Source organism: Lepidochelys kempii, chromosome 1 (assembly GCF_965140265.1).
Source record: "Lepidochelys kempii isolate rLepKem1 chromosome 1, rLepKem1.hap2, whole genome shotgun sequence".
Taxonomy (NCBI): domain Eukaryota; kingdom Metazoa; phylum Chordata; order Testudines; family Cheloniidae; genus Lepidochelys; species Lepidochelys kempii.
Genome location: NC_133256.1, coordinates 268,818,210 through 268,836,704, shown reverse-complemented (window position 1 = coordinate 268,836,704; position 18,495 = coordinate 268,818,210). Strand labels below are relative to the sequence as shown.

The 18,495-nt window shown below is 41.8% G+C and overlaps 1 protein-coding gene across 1 annotated transcript in view; it reads left to right on the top strand.

Annotated features, from left to right (window-relative positions):
- PLXNC1 (plexin C1) overlaps positions 1-18,495 on the top strand; it is a 93,998-nt gene that overhangs the window by 59,653 nt on the left and 15,850 nt on the right. The window contains exons 16-21 of the mRNA XM_073327529.1: positions 1,719-1,820; positions 2,167-2,270; positions 4,349-4,402; positions 4,840-4,964; positions 5,520-5,718; positions 6,922-7,068. Coding sequence (XP_073183630.1) covers positions 1,719-1,820; positions 2,167-2,270; positions 4,349-4,402; positions 4,840-4,964; positions 5,520-5,718; positions 6,922-7,068 — 731 coding nt within the window. The remainder of the gene's footprint in view (positions 1-1,718; positions 1,821-2,166; positions 2,271-4,348; positions 4,403-4,839; positions 4,965-5,519; positions 5,719-6,921; positions 7,069-18,495) is intronic.

Here is an 18,495-nt window from a genome sequence, read left to right as displayed (position 1 = left end):
GCCGGCCACAAACACAGACCCAGTTCTGAACCACGTCCCACAAACTGCCAGCTTAACTGAAAGCGGCTGAAAAAGTGTTCCTGTCTTTAACACTCAGATGCCCAACTCCCGATGGGGTCCAAACCCCCAAAAAATCTGTTTTCCCCTGTATAAAGCTTATACAGGGTAAACTCATAAATTGTTCTCCCTCTATAACACTGATAGAGAGAGATGCACAGCTGTTTGCCCTTCTCTCCCCACATATTAATACAGGGTCAGCAACCTTTCAGAAGTGGTGTGTCGAGTCTTCATTTATTCACTCTAATTTAAGGTTTCGCGTGCCAGTAATACATTTTAACGTTTTTAGAAGGTCTCTTTCTATAAGTCTATGATGTATAACTAAACTATTGTTGTATGTAAAGTAAATAAGGATTTTAAAATGTTTAAGAAGTTTCATTTAAAATTAAATTAAAATGCAGAGACCTTCCCCCCCTAGACCCGGGCAGTGTGAGTGCCACTGAAAATCAGCTCGCGTGCCGCAGGTTGCCTACCTCTGTATTAATAGATACGCTGGGTTAATTAATAAGTAAAAAGTGATTTTATTAGGTACAGAAAGTAGGATTTAAGTGGTTCCAAGTACTAACAGACAGAACAAAGTGAATTACCAAGCAAAATAAAATAGAACACGCAAGTCTATGTCTAATACAGTAAGAAAACTGAATACAGATAAAACCTCACCCTCAGAGGTGTTCCAGTAAGCTTCCTTTTACAGACTAGTCTCCTTCTAGTCTGGGTCCAGCAATCACTCACACCCCCTGAGGTTACTGTCCTTTGTTCCAGTTTCTTTCAGGTATCCTTTGGGGGGTGGAGAGGCTATCTCTTGAGCCAGCTGAAGACAAAATGGAGGGGTCTCCCAGGCGTTTAAATAAACTTTCTCTTGTGGGTGGATACCTCTCCCTCCCTCTGTGTAGAATTCCAGCAACAAGATGAAGTTTTGGAGTCACATGGGCAAGTCACATGTCCATTCATGACTCAGAACGTACAGGTAGCAGCCATGGTTCACATGCTACCTTGAATGTCCTCACATAGACTTCTTATGTGGATTGGAGCCTTCCAAGATCCATTGTCTGTTACGTGCTTCTTCTCTGGGCACTTAACTTGCAAATTCCTTTCTAAAGAAGCTGACCAAATGCCTTATTAAGGTTATTTAAAATCAAACAAGTATACAGCCAATATTCATAACTTCGCATACAACAATGACACATGCATACAAATAGGATGAATCTATTCAGTAGATCATAACCTTTACATAGATATGTTACATGGCATATGTAGCATAAAACATATTCCAGTTATGTCATATATACATTCATAAGCATATTTCCATAAAGCCTTATGGGGTGCACCATCACACCGGCTGCTGGCTTCCTCAGCTAGTCAGGCAGAGTGGTCTGTCAGGAAGCCTCGCTGGTTTGTTAAGGTGTCAGGAATACAGAGCAGGTGCAGCTACAGGGCTTTACTCCTGAGGCCTGGTCTATGACTAGGACTCCTCCGTGCTACTAAAATGGAAATTAATAATAAATAATAATAATAATATAATTCAGAAGAACATTACTGGAGATCCTAGTTTGTCTTACACTCATTTTCATTTTATTGTTAGTATTGGTATATACAGCAGATTTGTTTGGCTTATTTCTATATTCAGTATCTAATACAATTTTCTTTCAATTTTTTTTTAGTTGCAATCATAGTAACTAGGTACAAATCCAAACAGTTAACCCGTAAACTGAGTCAACAAATTGAACTGTTAGAATGTGAAATTCGGAAAAAAATACGTGATGGTAGGTCTCACATTTTTAAAATATTTTGTTTCATAAACTCCATTAATCAGAAATAGAATAGTTTGGAATGTGAATATCAGAGTTTCTTATTAATGTTGGTGTGCAGTAGTAGCTAATACTAGAAACTAATAGCATTGCATGTAACAATTCACTTCAGCAAAACTTGAAATACAAAAAACTGCATCCAATCAGTGTTTTCCATCCCACAGAGATTCAGATAGAAAAATAATGCATCAAGTCTTAGAACTGTTTTTAAGAACATCTTTTCAGGGTCGTATTGAAAGCTGTAATTGTGAAGATAATTTTGCGTTATCAAAACTAACATTCCAGGGGGTTGTTATTTCAGGATTTGCAGAACTACAGATGGATCAATTAGATGTGGTGGATAGTTTTGGAACTGTTCCCTTCCTTGACTACAAACATTTTGCTCTTAGAACTTTCTTCCCAGAGGTAAATGGTTGCTAATCTTTTAGGTGTAATCCTTCCACGGTAATGAAGGTAGTTGTCAAGTAAGGACCAAATAGCTCATGTAAATATCACCATGTGATTTTCACAGGAGACTTTGTATACTGCTCCAAATCCAGTAGAACAGTGCTGGGCAAACACTGGAGGGGCGTGTTTAGATCTGTTGATTGTAGGTTCTGTAAAACTTCATATGCCCCAAGTCTAAATTTTTTAACTAATTTAACCCTAGTGTCCCCTTAATTCATATGTGTTTAATGATTGTGTGTGCCATGTAAGAGTCTCTCATAGTCTTGCTTCACTAGATCTGCCTCCCTTCATGAGACTACCATTCCTAAACCTGCATTTTATCTGTGGTTTTTATCTCTCACACGCTCACCTGTCTGTACAAAACTTAATTAAGTTAAGTTAAACAGTTCGGCTAACATGTTTACATCATGGGACTTCCTCATTGGCTCAGCAAGATGAGGAGGAGGCCTTACAAGTTCTCTCTCACAAGCCTGCACATGAATTAATTTCAGTAAATTAAATTAAAAGTAGGAAATGAAAAATCGAAAGTGATGTTGACGTTCTGGTTCAAGCTACAGATTACCTTGCCAGAAATGTTTAGAGGCGTGACAGTGGTCCCACTGTCTGTGGTACTGCCTGTGCTTTAATGTTGTCCTACATAGGGACTGGCTTAAGCAAGTGTTTATATGTTGTCTGAACTGGGTCCAGTGTTACTTGCAGCATCATGACATTTAATAGCATAAGAACAATGGGGGAAATAATTTCCCTGGAATAGCTGGAATGATACCAAACTGGGGAAGAAAATACCAGACTCAAATATCTTTCAAAGTTATATTCTGAAACTAACCAAAACTAACCATGAGTTTTTAGTATAATAATCTAAGAGCATCAATATGGACAACTACTTTTCAAAAACAAATACTTAAACAGAAAATATTTTGTTGTATAACTGGCTCAAAGGAGAAGATGGCCCTAGATGGTTTGTATAGTGCCTAGTACAATGGGTTCCCAAAATTGACACTGTAATGTGAATATTACATATGAATAACAATAAAACTTTCCAAATCTGATATTGATCTCATTTACACCAGAGTAAATCAGGAATAACTTCAGTGCAGTTACCCAAACTGCAACTGGGAGATCATAATAGGGCTCTTGTTGTTATAAACTCTGCATTTTTTCCTTTTGTTTACTTTTTTTAACCAAGGATATTAACATGACAATATTATCATTATTTTTAGTTCATCTGTTCTTTCTGCTTAATCCTCATCAAAAATTTTAACTCTTTTATGAAACAAACAGGATGGGGTTTATAATGTGTCATTTGCTATCAAAGTGGTCAGGGTGACAACTGACGTACACCACACTTATCTCATGTATTTTAAAAATATATGACCATTTTAGCTTCCCACATTTTGTTACTTAACCCCGTATCTAGCCACCATGGCTTTGATTTTTATTATTAACTCTGGTATTTTAACTTCTGCTGTTGTTTTGTTATTTATATATGTACAGTACTGACTTGCCTCACAGGGTTGTGGCAGACTTAATTCATGAACTTTGAGATCCATGGATAGCAAGCATATGAAAAGTGTCAGCAGTAATAATAATAACTGCAGAGAAAAACTCTAAATTTGGCTAAGCCCAGGGATCCCTGACATCCAGAAGATTCATACTATTGATATAGTGACATCTGGGAGTAATGTATTCTGGGGTGTCCTTTGCATACCTGGAAAAGCAGCAGATTTTCATGTGATGATAATAAACAGTCTTCCCTATGGCATGTTAGAACATGACTGGGCTGACAGACCTCCAGAGCCTGGGAGTGAGGGCATTCAGCAGCATACCAGTAAATCTGGCCTAGCTCAATCCTCAGTTTCTCTTTGCAGTTTTCCTTTATGTTACATGCCAGAACTTCTGCAGAAATCCCAGAATACATAAACTGCAGGTGCATTTAGAAGCCCAAATCATTTTTACTTAGGAAAGTCTGTTGCCTTGGGTAGATGCTCAGCGTTTGATATTTCTAACAGTAATACATCACCTGTCTTTTATTTTAGTCAGGCGGCTTTGCATCCATTTTCATTGAAGACATGCACACTAATGTGTCACGGGTAAGTCTGTGTAATGTAATTTTACTTTTATTTAGTGGTTATTCTTTTCTGTCTTCATTGGATCACCATAGAATCTAAGCACCTTCCAAATGATCAGATTAAATTTTCTCTACATTCCTTCCCATGTGGGGAAAAGTTACATGGCTTTATGTATATAATGTAGTAACATATATGTAGATATGAAAACAGGATCTTATAATGGGAAGTATCAGGCAACTTGGAGAGAGAGAGAGAGAGAATGTGTGTGTGTGTGTGTGTGTGTGTGTGTGTGTGTACACAGATATGTTATGGGTGAAATCCTGGCCATATTGGCAAAACTCCTATTGATTTCAGTGGGTCCAAGATTTCATCTTGTGTGTTGCTTACCCTCATTTCTAAGAATTAAGGACCTGTCATACCCAACTACAGTTTGCCTTATTTTTGTTTAACTGTTCCAGAGCAGAGACCCCAGACGAAAGGATGAAAGCCTCACCATGTTGCATGCTTTAATTTGTAACAAGAATTTTCTTGTTACTCTCATTCACACCCTTGAAAAACAGAAAAATTTCTCTGTGAAAGACAGGTATAGTATGATTATGCCTTATAATCTTCAAGCCATAGAATTAAAAAAAAAAAACATGGATTATGACACACACATAGTTTTCACTACATTCAAAGCAAATTTAAGCTTTTCCAAAGTCTTTTCCTTGTTCTTCACCATGAAACAAGCCATTAAAAAGAGATCAGAAGATTTATAGATGCCTATAGACACTGAACTAGCAACATACCTCACCTCAGAGCAAGCAGTTCTTGCTTTATAAATTGTAACTTTGCTTTCATTGAAACGGATGCTAGTCTTCTTCAGTTTTAAATTCGGATACACAAAATATATATATTTTTTAAATTGCTGGATGGGATGATCCTGTGTACTTTAGATTTTATAGCGACTTTAGTGGGTGTTTGGGGTACCTAAAAAATGAAGGTTCAGCATATAGGCGTAACTGAACAGTGTATGTTTATTTGAACTAATTTCACAGTATGCTGTTATAAAAGGCTTAGGATCACCTTTCTGTTGTCATAGATTTGAAAAGCAAATTCCAGACCTTTTAGCTATGACTTTTTTATTTTTTGTAAACAGGTGCTTGTTTGCATCCTTCTTGACTATTGCACTACAAAGTAAACTAGTCTACCTAACCCATATTCTAGAAGTTTTGACCAGGGACTTGATGGAGCAGTCTAGCAATACGCAACCTAAGCTCATGCTAAGGCGCACAGAATCTGTCGTAGAAAAACTGCTGACAAATTGGATGTCTGTTTGCCTTTCTGGTTTTCTTCGGGTAAGTTTGACATCTTTCCACCACCTCAGACACTAGAATGAGGAATATTTTCAACATAGCACACGCTGACTTCTTCCATGCAGAACTCATGAGAGATCTGTTTGTGCATGAAACCTAACTTTCTATATTACTAATATACTCATATTACTGTCCTGATCACTTATATAAACAGCTGTCATCATGCAGAGGTAAGAAAAGAGCAACTGTATAAATGATGCTAACAATCTGTACTTGGGTTGGACTTTAGGTAATTTTGAAACCCTGACATTTTCTTCTTTGCTTCACATATTATCATCCAAATCCCATCAGATATTTTCTTGTCATGGCAGAAGATTGTGTATCCTTCTCTTCAGAAGCTATTATAGAGCTATGCTTTCAGAGAGTTTAAAGAGAGGGTGTCATTTTGAAAACCTCACTTCTGTTTGAATTTTTTGCCTATTGTTGTTACAGATAACACCTATGATTAATAGAACTGTAAGAGGTTGGGGAAAATGATCTCTCTCATTTTTACAGTCTGTTTAATTTAGTCCATTTAGTTGCATTTTGTGTGCAGACAATTTTGTTGTTTGAGGTTGTACTTCCTGTTTTGTGGGCACTAATATGATGACATCTTTCCCACGCCCTGTTCTGCAGGGAGCTCACATGCTTTGCCCTAGGGCCTGCAAAATACAGCAGCAGGGTAGTTTGAAGCTGGCAACTTTCCTGGGACCCAAGTACAGAGCTAGGGGACAGTCAGAGGAAACCTGTTCTTCGTATCCCAGCCCTCTTCGTGGGGCTCAGGAACAATGGTAGCTTGGGATGGTAGGGTGCCCTACACAGGGTTGGGGAGTGAGTGACACCTGAGAGAAGATGGCAGGTCCCTCTGAGAGCTCCAGAGGCAAGCTAAGCCAGGCCACAGAGGCAGGGAAGGCAGGCTTTCTCCACTAGCTGCCTGCCTGTGCCCAGCATGGGGCTCTGAACTGTCATGTCAGGAGCCCCAGGTGACTCTTCCCATTTGAGTAAGAGCAACAGGAGTTGGGTGGGGATTTACAAAAGAACAGATAAACCTGGACAGAAAGTATTTTTAATTTCAGGACAGCTGAGCAACTTGGCTAAAAAGGAAGTTAGTTTGACTGGCTTCAAATTGTTGGTGTCCCACTAGAGTTCCAATGGGAATGCAGAAAAAAGAACTAAAGCTGTTGCTTGTTTGTGTTTATTTCTTAGGAGACAGTTGGAGAACCATTCTATAAGCTTGTGACTGCCCTCAATCAGAGGATAAACAAAGGGCCGGTAGACGTAATCACTTGCAAAGCCCTATATACACTAAATGAAGACTGGCTTCTGTGGCAAGTCACCGAATTCAAACCAGTGGTATGTTTGCCAAGCTGCTTTTCCTCCAAATACTGAAATGTTTTGAAAGACCACCCAACATTCTTCTTGTGGAAGGATGATAAACTGAGTCTCTTAGATATTCCAGTGATGGTGATGGTATAAGTACCTAGATAGATAAAAATGGGCAGAAAATAAAATTATGATTAACACAGTTTCAAAACACAGTAGACATGAATTAACCCACATTTCACCAATTGGATACCTTCTGCTTCACAGCAGTGAGCTAACAGCCAAGCATGGTATCAAAGTCTCATGATACTTCAAGTTATTCTTATTTATAAATTATGCTACAGAACATTTGCAAGTACATGATGAGGTATTGAAATAAATATTTAAAATTAGACTACGTTTATCAACTGTACACAAGAAATTGTGTGATGCTGGATGCCTGAGATTTTATTGTGTTTGCTTACTCAATAATCCTCAGAATTCAGTAATTTGCTGTGAGCTTTCCTGTCATTAACTGCAAATTAGTAAAGTTGTAGTGTGGTGGATTTTAATTAGTTGCCTGATTAAAAACAAGGTCCCTATGAAACTTAGCTAAATCATGACATTCCAGGGTGCTGGTGTCAGAACTTTCCTCTATACATAGATTTGTTACATTCACCAAAACAAATACAACATTCTTACCATTTTGCACTTATCGCTGCAATCCAGCTACTACTGAAGATATTTTCAACCTGAATTACCAAGATATTCTTTTTTTAAAAAAAAGATGATTGCAAAAAGTTAATTAAACACGTTCTGTTTTCTGTGTACTATGAATCCTTGGATTTTCTAGGTTTTTTTACCGATTTGTAACAAATATTTGGTGCTGCACATTTATTTTCTGTGTGTGTTCTATATATGTTCTGTGATAAAGATAGGTTTTATATGTTATAAAACTATTAACTTTCTAGATCAGAGGTTTCCCAACTGTGATCCATACACCAAATGCTAGTGGTCCACAGAAAAGTGGCTAGTCCCATGGCATTGGTTCTCCTCCTTATTTCTAGTGCTAAAACACATTGAAAGAAGTTTAACACTATATTAGGGTAAGATTTCAAAAAGCACCTAAGAGATGTAGGTACTGAGCTCTCAATGAAAGCTAATCTAATACTTTCCTGGTTTTTCAAGTATGCAATTGCTGCTGTTGCCATGTGGCCATTATCTAGGAGGGGTGCAGTGTGCGGCAGGAGTTGGGGTGCAGGCAGGGGGCTCAGGGCAGGGAGTTATGGTGTGGGGTGCAGGAGGGGTTTGAAGGTACGGGCTCTGGCCTGGCGCTGCTTATCTGGAGCTGCTCCGGGGTGGCAGTGACCAAGAGTGGAGCTAAGACAGGCTCCCCGCCTGCTCTGGCCCTGTGCCACGCTGCTCCGCGCACTGCCCTCCCCTGCAGGTACCTCCCCCGAAGCTCCCATTGGCTGCGGTTCCCCATTCCCGGCCAATGGGAGCTATGGGGGGTGGGTGTCTGGAGGCGAGGGCAGCGCACGGAGCTCTCTGCCCTCTTCCCCCCTCCCCCCAGGTGCCTCAGGGACATGGTGCCAGTCGATTCCAGCAGCGGTGCAGGGTCTGCGGCACCATGGGGGTGGCAATCCCGTGGGCCAGATCCAGCCCATGGGTTGTAGTTTGCCCATCCCTGCTCTAGCTCATCCTTTTTCTCTTTTTCCAGGTGGATGTGCATATTATCACTTGCCATGGAAGTCACATTGGTGGCATCCTTAAAGTGTGTCCTAAATATGTCCATTGTCATCTTACCGTGTTTGATGCTTTAGTTTGGTTTGCTCTATTTAGAATTTCTGCTATTGCAAGAAACTCTTTCCAATGGATTCTTAACATCTTCCTCAGACAGTTACTTTGGAATGAGTTGATCTTATCAATTTCTGTTGTAGATTTCCATGACTCTGCTCCTTAAAGGAGGACAAACATGATGCCAGTGTTAAAAATTCATACTTTTGTGTCAGTGCTAATCATGCTACTTTTCCAAATCTTTTCAAGTTTATGAAAATTGTCTGCTGCTTTTGATATTCATTGTGTGACAACTGGCATGGTGTCACCATCATTGTACATCTCAGAATCTGTATAGCTAAAATGACTTACTTCTAATGTTTCTTCATCCACTCTAGTGGTTAGTTTAGCCATATATTTTGTCTTCCTCTTGTTGACGAACAAGCCAACTTGTTTGACCATATCAGCCAAAAGCTGAGTATTTTCTTTGATTAAGTGATGGGTTGAATGAAGCTGGACAGTGTCCTCAGCAAATATGTGGTTATCCAATTGTGCTTTATCATTTGTCCATTAAATTCTTCAGTTGCTTTGTGCACTTACTTTCATAACATAGTCCATGACCAGTGCAAACAATATTGGGGACATAATACAGTCTCTCTGTACTCTATCAAAAGCCTTCTGGAAATTTATCAAATTAATAACAAGCTGTGCTTGCCACTCCATACTTTGCTCTGTAATATGTCTGAGAACAACAATATGGCCTGCACCTGATCTCAGGTCTAAAATATGCTTGTTCCTCTCTAAGTTGAAGGTCTATTTGGTTCTCGGTACATTCCAGGGTGATGCTGCACATGGTTTGCCCAGGCACTGAGAGTAATGGGGTTTCTCTCCAGGTACTGCAGGTGGTAAGGTCACCTTACTTCGGCAATTTTACTACAAAGCCTCTCTTCACTGGGCTGGGTTCTTTTCTCCATTCCATATTCAGAAACACAAGGAAAGTCTGGAGGGCTGTTTCATCACTTGCTTTAAGTAACTCTTCACTAATATTATCCTCTTCTGCTGCTTTCCCATTTTTGAGTTTACGGATGGCTTGTCTAACTTTTTCCCATTGTAATATCTCCTAAATCAATGGGCTGCTCTAGGAATAGGTCTTCATCACACATTTCTAGTAATTTGCTCGGGCTTGGTCTTTGAGGCTCGAACAAGAGATCAGCTTCATGTGAAAAATATGATGGGGATTGGTCAAACCCATAAGGAAGCCCATGTCATGAAAAGTGCCTTGCTCAAGGCCACATCAGTAATGAAAATAGGACTTTGGAATGTGAGAATATGAATATTTGGAATGTGGAATATGATGCTACTAAAACTGCCCAAGTAATTAAAGAAAGGGGTAGATACCATCTTGTTGTCCTTGGAATCAGTGAGCGTAGATGGACAAAACTACACTTCAGAGAAACAAATAACACCATCATCTTTGAGAATGTGGATGATAGATATGAAGCTGTTGTAGCAATCTTGATGTTGAAGCAGATCAGACACTGACTGAGTAGGAATCAGTCAATGGAAGTATTATTAGAGCTTGCTTTCAGACTCAATTATTCAAACTATCAGTCATGCAGTGCTATGCGCTAACCAGTGAAAAGTCAGATGAGGAAAAAAATGCTTTTCATGATTTGTTACAGGATGTGTTAACAAAGGTCCCAAAACATGATATCATAGTGACTGTGGGTGATTTCAGTACAAAGTAGAAATGTACAGTGTAAACTACCCAATGATAGGTAGAACAATATTTTCCTCCTAAAGAAGTTCAACATAGTACTCCCCAGATGATACTACAAAGAACCAGATAGAGCAGGGGTGGCCAACCTGTGGCTCCAGAGCCACATGCGGCTCCTCAGAAGTTAATATGCGGCTCCTTGTACAGGCACCAACTCCAGGGATGGAGCTACAGGCGCCAACTTTCCAATGTGCTGGAGGGTGCTCACTGCTCAGCCCCTGGCTCTGCCCCCACTCCACCCTTTCCTGCCCCCTCCCCTGAGCCTGCCGTGTCCTTGCTTCTCCCCCCCAGAGCCTCCTGCGTGCCACAAAACAGCTGATCAGGAGGTGTGAGGAGGGGGAGCTAATGGGGGGCTGCTGACATATTACTGTGGCTCTTTGGCAATGTACATTGGTAAATTCAGGCTCCTTCTCAGGCTCAGGTTGGCCACCCCTGAGATAGATCATTTCTGTATTTAAAACACGTTTTGCAGCTCTTAGGTGCATACAGGGGAGCAGACGTGGGGAGTGATTATAACCTTTGTATCACTTAATTGAAGATCAACTTAAAGAGGCTGAAGAAAATTAAAAGACAACTGTGCATCAACAGTGCACAATTAAAAGACTGAAACACAAAAAGTGCTTTTCAGCTTGAACTGAAGAACAGGTTCAGTGTTTTAATGGAGTTAACTGAAGAGAACCAAGACACTGATGCTCTGTGGGAAAACATCAGTGTGTGCTATCTGGAAAGTGCAAAGCAAATTCTAACAACAATGAACTCTGAAAGGGAAGAATGGATTAGCAATGCTACTTGGGCGGCAGTGGAAAAGAGAAGTGTACAGCAACCCAAAAATTGTTAAATGCTAAGACAAGAAGAGACATGCAAGTGGCAAGAAGAATACAGAGCTCTGGACAGAGAAGTAAAAGGCGTGCCAGAAGAGATAAAAGGGCATATATTAGTAAAAAATGTCAAGAGGCTGTAGATGCTAGCCCAAGAGGTGACCTTACAATCTTGTAAAAGACATCAAATAGCTAAGAGGAAACGTTAGCAGTTTGGAGACCCTATTAAAGATGCAAATGAAAAGACTCTTAGCACAGAAGAACAAAGGAAAAGATGGACAGAACATTTTCAGTAAAATGGCCTAGTCTAATTTCTCCATGTCTATTGCATTTTGTAGTCTGAGAGACAGGGGTAGAATGCTAGACTGGTGGGCAATTTCAGTCGCAGATATAATTTTGCCAGTCCCCTTTTAATGAACAATATTCTATCTCAGTTTTTCACTCAACGTAATAAATGGAAAAGTACTACATACAGAACACTGACAAGACAGAGATTTGAGATACCATGTAGAGCTGGGGTAAAAACTGTGTGCTATATGTAGTAACTTTCCTTTCCCCAGGTTATCTTTCTGTTCTTTGAGGCAAGAAACATTATTTTGCATACACCTCTGTCTTAAACCACAGCACAGTTGCCATCTGCTACTGTTCATTAGCTCAAATGCCTCACTTAACTAGAGCAATCACAGTTTGCTTTCATTACAGAAACAACTGTAAGTCTGGAAAAATGTCTTTAAATGTTGAATTCAAACCTCTTTATTACCTTGTTGCTATCAAGAAAAAAATGCTCTTTATTTTCCCTGTCCTTTAGCCAGTTTCCAAGCCAATCTCCAGTCAAGTAGGTCCCTTCCAAATACTTGCCTCGGTCTCCTTAAAATAGTTACTAAACCTTTCTTGCAACCCATGTTAATCCTTTGGTGCAGAGTTATGATTTACTACTGCTAAGCACTTACTTCTAGTGCATGAAAGCTCAACTCCGGATATTACTGGGTTACCTTAAATGGCCTGTAATTTCCTCCTGAGTCTTTCTTTAAGTTAACTTGTACTTTTCCTTGTTTCCCATGCAAAACCAGAAATAGTGAAAAATACCTATTAATGTTTCTCCAAGATTTCTGTACTTCCATCCATGTGTCTGTTTAATGTCTGACCTTCAGTGCCCTTAGCAATCTTAAGAGCCTTTTCATAATTTTATCATCTATGATTTCTTTTTTAGTGTTACAATTTGTGGATAAATGTGGTGCTCATGAAGGTTAGATTCCTCCTGCCAGGCATGGAGCTGTTAGGGAAAATCTGATTCATTAACATTTCAGCTGTAGAGACAGGCAAAATAATTGTTGGTTTTCTTATTGGCTCGTGTACCATTACATCACTCTGATTCTTTGTTTTTAGAGGAGTTTTATGTATATTCATGTGTACGTTGCTTATCATCTGAGCATCTCACACACATCAGTGAATTTATCTCCCTGACACCACTGTGAGGTAGAGAAGTATTATTATGCCCATTTTATGCATTGTTTAGATCTGGAATCCATAAATGCTTCAATGCTGCATACTTAAGAGGCTGCCTCTCTCTCTGTTAGATACCGTTACAGCTGCACTCAGTGGAGCACTGGAGCAGGGACACTCTTGGTGTAAAAGAGAGGGAGTTGCTGCTAACAGGACATTATCTGTGAGGGGTTTGACAGATATGGCAATTTCCTGCAATATCTTTGGGAGATCTTACTGTATTAAGTTTATGTATCATTGTGGGCCAGGGATTGTATGTAATCCCACAGGAGAGGGTGACCACAGCTCCTCCAGGAAGGAGCAGTAGTGGAGGGTGATTAGGCAAATTCACTCAGGTTGTAACATCTCCAGAGAGGTACTACCACCTGGGGAGGTCCACATATACCAGGTCAAACTGGATTCTTCAGAGGCCAACAGGCAAAGAAAGGACTTTTAGATAAACAGTTTGAGTTTAAATTGACTTAGGGCTTTCTTCGTTATCTAGCAAATGGACAGCACCTTCTGTCCAAGGCAGAACCCCAATCCCTGTGGAAGGGTTGGAAGGACTTGACCTATTAGGGCCTCATAAGACTGGTGGGTGACCTCTGGTCAGCTTTGAACATTCTTATGGGAACTTCTATTGTTTTTATGTGTTTTCTCTGTAATGCTTTTACCTTAAGAATAAATGTGCTTCCTTTTAAATATCTGGGTGGTAACATAAAACTCCTGGCAATTACACTGTTCATAGCCTTTGAAGAGAAAGCAAAGCACAGATGGTAGCATGTTTAAGCAGTCTGGTTTGCTGGGAGTATCACAGCATAGGCAGGGAACTAGGCAGCCTGGGGAAAAACCCCAGTCAGTCAGGAGGGAGAGAGAGACGTGTCTCCACCCAAGAGAGGTGATGGCTGAGGAACAGAGAAGCTAGAGCAGGTGGCCTTGAGGGACCAAAGAGGGGGAACACAGATGTAGTTGCCCTGAACTGTGACAGGGGGAAACTCAGATGTCAGACCTATTCTCCCCTCTCATCCACTCTGACTGGAAATAGCTTGAATGTGATTACTTTCAGGACACACTGCAAGGCCCATCTCTTAGCCAGGGCTTCTGGGGAAGCAGAGGCATGATAGCATCTGACGTTTATATTGGGCTTGATTTTACTGTGGCTGATTATTTTTCGTTTGTGGGATGTGGAGTACCTTCTAGTTTTACTTCCAATTTATTTTATTTTTAAAATTTTGGAAAATGCATCTAGATTCTGTTTTGAATCTATTGTTATAAATTGAAATAAATGAAATATTGGCCTGAACATGAGACTGAGAGCCAGGAATTCCTGATTTCTCATCCTAATTCTGGCATTTACTATTTGTCCTTAGGCAAATCACATAATTCTGATGTATCTTCTTTCTTTATCAGTGAAATAGGGACAGTAATGTTCCCTACTCGACAGAGATATTTTGAGCATTAATTAGTTACTATTTGGATAGCAAGGTAAAGAGCTAAGTATTTTTATTTATTTCTCCCTATGGTGATGATAGTTCCTTTGCTGGATTTGCCACATGATGTTACCTGTTTTAGGATGCCATCACAATCATTCTTGAAGCGTCAAAAGCTTCATTTTACTCCATGACAAAAGCAGAGCTTTTAAAAGCCACAAGGATCTTCTTTTTCAGGGATGGAACCACAGTGGGCAGATGCCAAGTGGCAAACACATTTAATTGGCAGTTTGCCACATTACATGCCCTGTTTCCATTTACATAATTACAATCAATGATTACATTCTCCACCCATCACCAGTAGCGTACTGGATTCTCCATCAGAGGGAATGGGAGAGTTAAACACAAGCATGGCCTGCTTGCTCTCCAAAGCATTTTCTGATTTGCCTTCCAACTGACTATGCTGCAGACCCAAGTCCTTCATTTATCCAAAGAACGTGGGGAGCAGCTGGGCATGTTTCTCTACATCTTTGCTAATGTGCCTTGACCCTGAGTTGGAAACTGTAGCGGGGTTTCAGGCCATCGGGGGAGGAATAGTGGGACGTAGCAAGGAGGCGTGGTCTCCCTCCCTGAGGGAGAGGGCCTCGACCGCCCCCTGGTGGGCAGAGCTGGGACACCCGTGACTGCCCCACTGGAAGCAGAGGGGCAGGACAGGAACTGGAAATATAAAAGGCAGGACCTCCAGCTCAGTTAGAGGAGAGCTGCCAGAGGAGCAGGACATCTCCCCGCCACTGCTGGAGCTTGGACCTGATGGAGGCTGCTACAGCGCCAGAGACCCGGAGGGACTGCCAGAGCTGCCAGACACTGGGAACACCAAGGAGCTGTTGGGGCTGCAACTAGCCATTTACCCCAGCGAGACAAATGATGACCCTGGAACCCAGGTACCCCCTGAATGGGAGTGTAGGAAAGAGCCCAGGGAAGCCAAATAGGGTTTGGCTGTGTTACTGACTTCAAGCTGGCCAGCCTGTTGTGGCTGGATTTCCCCGCTGACCCAGGGGCGGGCCACTTGGCCACGGTTAGGGCCCTGGGCTGGGACACGGTGGAGTCGGTGGGCCTGCGTCCCTGTACCCTTGCCCCCTGAGGGGGTGGCAGCCTCCCCAACTTTAGGCCAAGAGATCTGCATTGGTCTGTCACCCACCTGAGCTAGGATGCCAGACGGTTTTGCTGCCTGCCCCGCTAGAGTGCTGGTCCCCAGCCCAGACCGAGACCTCCCAGCCCATAGACTCACTGCTGCTCAGCCTGACTGCAGGCCAGAGCCACTAACTGTCGGCTAATTTCCCCCTGAACTGAGTTGCTCCAGAAACATTGTAGCGAGGCGGCGTGGTCTCCCTCCCTGATGGACGGGGAGAGAGCTGCAATCACCTTACAGGGGAGAATGCCCCCCTTTGGTGAATGTGGCTCCTCTTGGTCCAGGTAGCGAGGCCTAGCTGTCAGAGATTAGGGAACTGCCCTTGTCCTCAGGGCAGCAAAGCCTAGCGGCTAGAGCCTATGAGGCATAGGGGGACCCAGACCTACCTTACTCCACCGGGTTCTGACACAGGGCCCTGTGAACCGGGAGTCCTGGCTTCAGGCTTAGGTCCCTGGCTCAACAAATGCATTCCCTGGGTCGCTTCCTACCTTTGATCCCAGATCCTGTAGTTCCTCCAGGGGTGGCAGCTTTCCAACTCCCTCATCCTCCATGGTCGAGTGGGGTCCTGTGGCGGACTCAATGTGCTTGGCCTCCTCAGACTGGGCCTCTCGCAGGAGCCTGTAGCTTGCGTCAGCTCTGGTAAGCCCAGACTGACCCAAGCTGCTTTCTTTTATGTACTCCCTCCACCGGGAACATGCGCAGCAGGGGCGAGGGGGCGTGGCCTCCTGGGGCCAAAGCGAGTGGCTAACTCTCGCAGGGCCAGTGCAGGGTTGGTACACCCCATCACAGAGACATTACTCTTGGGTCAGTTAGTTCAGTCTCAATTGCCATTCAGTCTTAGGCCTCTCTGTTGAAACTACCTGAAGGGTGCCGGCTGTAGTGAATTTTGTGACGTGGATACTTGTTCACAAGGACCTGCACTGAGACAATCAACTCATTTTCCAATAGACTACTGAACAGCCATAATATTAAGCAACTTTTTGTCCCCTCCAACTTGTGGTGAACTTGACCTAGCAACCTAAAGGCTCTATGCCATTGCCAGGTCTTTTTATTTCACATTCTGCCTTAACCAAGCTAATCCTAGAGGAAGGGCAATGTCCTGGGTGAGTTTAGATCAAGACACACACTGCTATGTGTCTTCGCTGCCTTATTTCATTGCGTATTATAAAGAATGCAAATTGTTGTTGTTTGTTTGGTGGGTAGTGTCGAAATGGAGGTAGGCCTCAAATTTCTGGCATGTTAACATATGAAGAGGTTTCACAGCACCTTCCATGGAGCTATTTGTGTGGGAATATATGTGCAGGAAAGGAGACTCGACAGAGGAAACAGAACTTTTCTTATTAGCCCAAAAGCAAGAGAGTTTTAAATTGAAATGGGGAAGTTTCTATTATATTGTGGGGCAAATGCTATAATAGGAAAATCACCTAAACAATAAAACATGTTTGCAAGAAGTTGAAGAGGAATCAGCTTCATTTTAAACCTTCAATTTAAGACTCAGTAAGCACCCTTGAAAGTGTTTTGTTTGGAATCCGGCTACTAGTGGAGGAGTGAACTAGAGCCACATGGGAATGTGTCAAGGGAGGGGCAAGCTGTGTGCCTTTTTGTTTTAAGAGCTCTGGGTGGCTGGGGCTCGTGCAGAAGGGCCGTCACACCCAGTAGGCGGAGGTAAAGCCCTGCCACCTGAGCTTGGGCTCTCCTTCCACACAGCCCCCAATCCCTCACCTGGAGGCGGCGGGGCTCCGGCTGTCAGCCCCAGGGACCAGCACAGAAGTAAGGGTGCCAACGGGGCACTGAGTCTGCTGTGAAAAGTGATATGGACGAATATCCCTTTTCACATTGCCACCATTACTTCTGTGCCGCTGCAGTGCTGCCTTCAGAGCTGGGTGGTAGAATATGTACTTGGGGCTAGGAGGGCCCCACAAACGACTACAGATACAAAGGGTGGGGGGGTGCCGATCAAATACGTTTGAGAACCACTGAACTAGAGGCTTGATCCAAAGGCTATTGAAGTCAGAGGGAGTTTTCCCATAGACTTCAATGACCTTGGATCAGGCCCTAGATAAAATATTAAGCCAGTTTTGTCCAAATTATTCTATTATTCTATTCTTTGGATGTTATGATACAAAGCCTTTTGAAGTTGACAGGGAGACCTCCATCAGCATCAGAGAATTGTGGATCAGACCCCAAGTGTAAGTCACTTATACTTCCTTTTACTGGTTTTTCTGCATCAAATCTCAGCCAGTATTCATTTCTTTCTTCAGGCGCGATGTCCGCCCTCACTATTTCCACATCTCCTCCCCTTCCACTCAGTTTGTCCTTTCAGTAGACTCATTACCCTGGTAATTAAACATCTCTATGTCCTGATTAAGTCATTCTCAGTTACTCAAATTACATTGTATTGTTCATTAAATCCTGATGTTTGCAGTTTTGCAATCTTGTTTTTAATACTCCATCTGTTTTTATAGAAACAGGGAAGTTAATTAATGTCTCTTTCGTTCTTTCCTTTTCTTTCCTCACCACAATGTAGTATTTTCCACTCATGGCTGATAAAAAAAAAATAGAAAGCACCACTCATCTATTATAATTATTAATATTTCTAAATCTGAGAGAGAAAACAGGCCCACACAATGACCTGAGGCTAACTCGTCTTTACTTCTCATGAGAGCAGAAAGGAAAAAAATGACATTTTTGGTTGCTTCCTCTTTTAACAGTCTTTCCTCTAGTAAGTCACACCCACGATCCTCATGTTTCAGTTAGGGTTTATTATAACATAGGTGTTCAACTGCTTAAATGTAGAGAGTTATTACATTAGTTTTTCCTCTGTGGCTTGCATTCAGTGGCTGACTTTTAAAACAACATTTGTTACAGTCACATATAGAACAGATTCGATCAGAACCCCTTTATTCACACACACTGAGATGAACAGAGCAAAGTTACCTCTGCTATAAGAAAATTGCAGTATTAGCAAAGCTTTATCACTGCCTCAAAATAAAAACCTAGTCATGC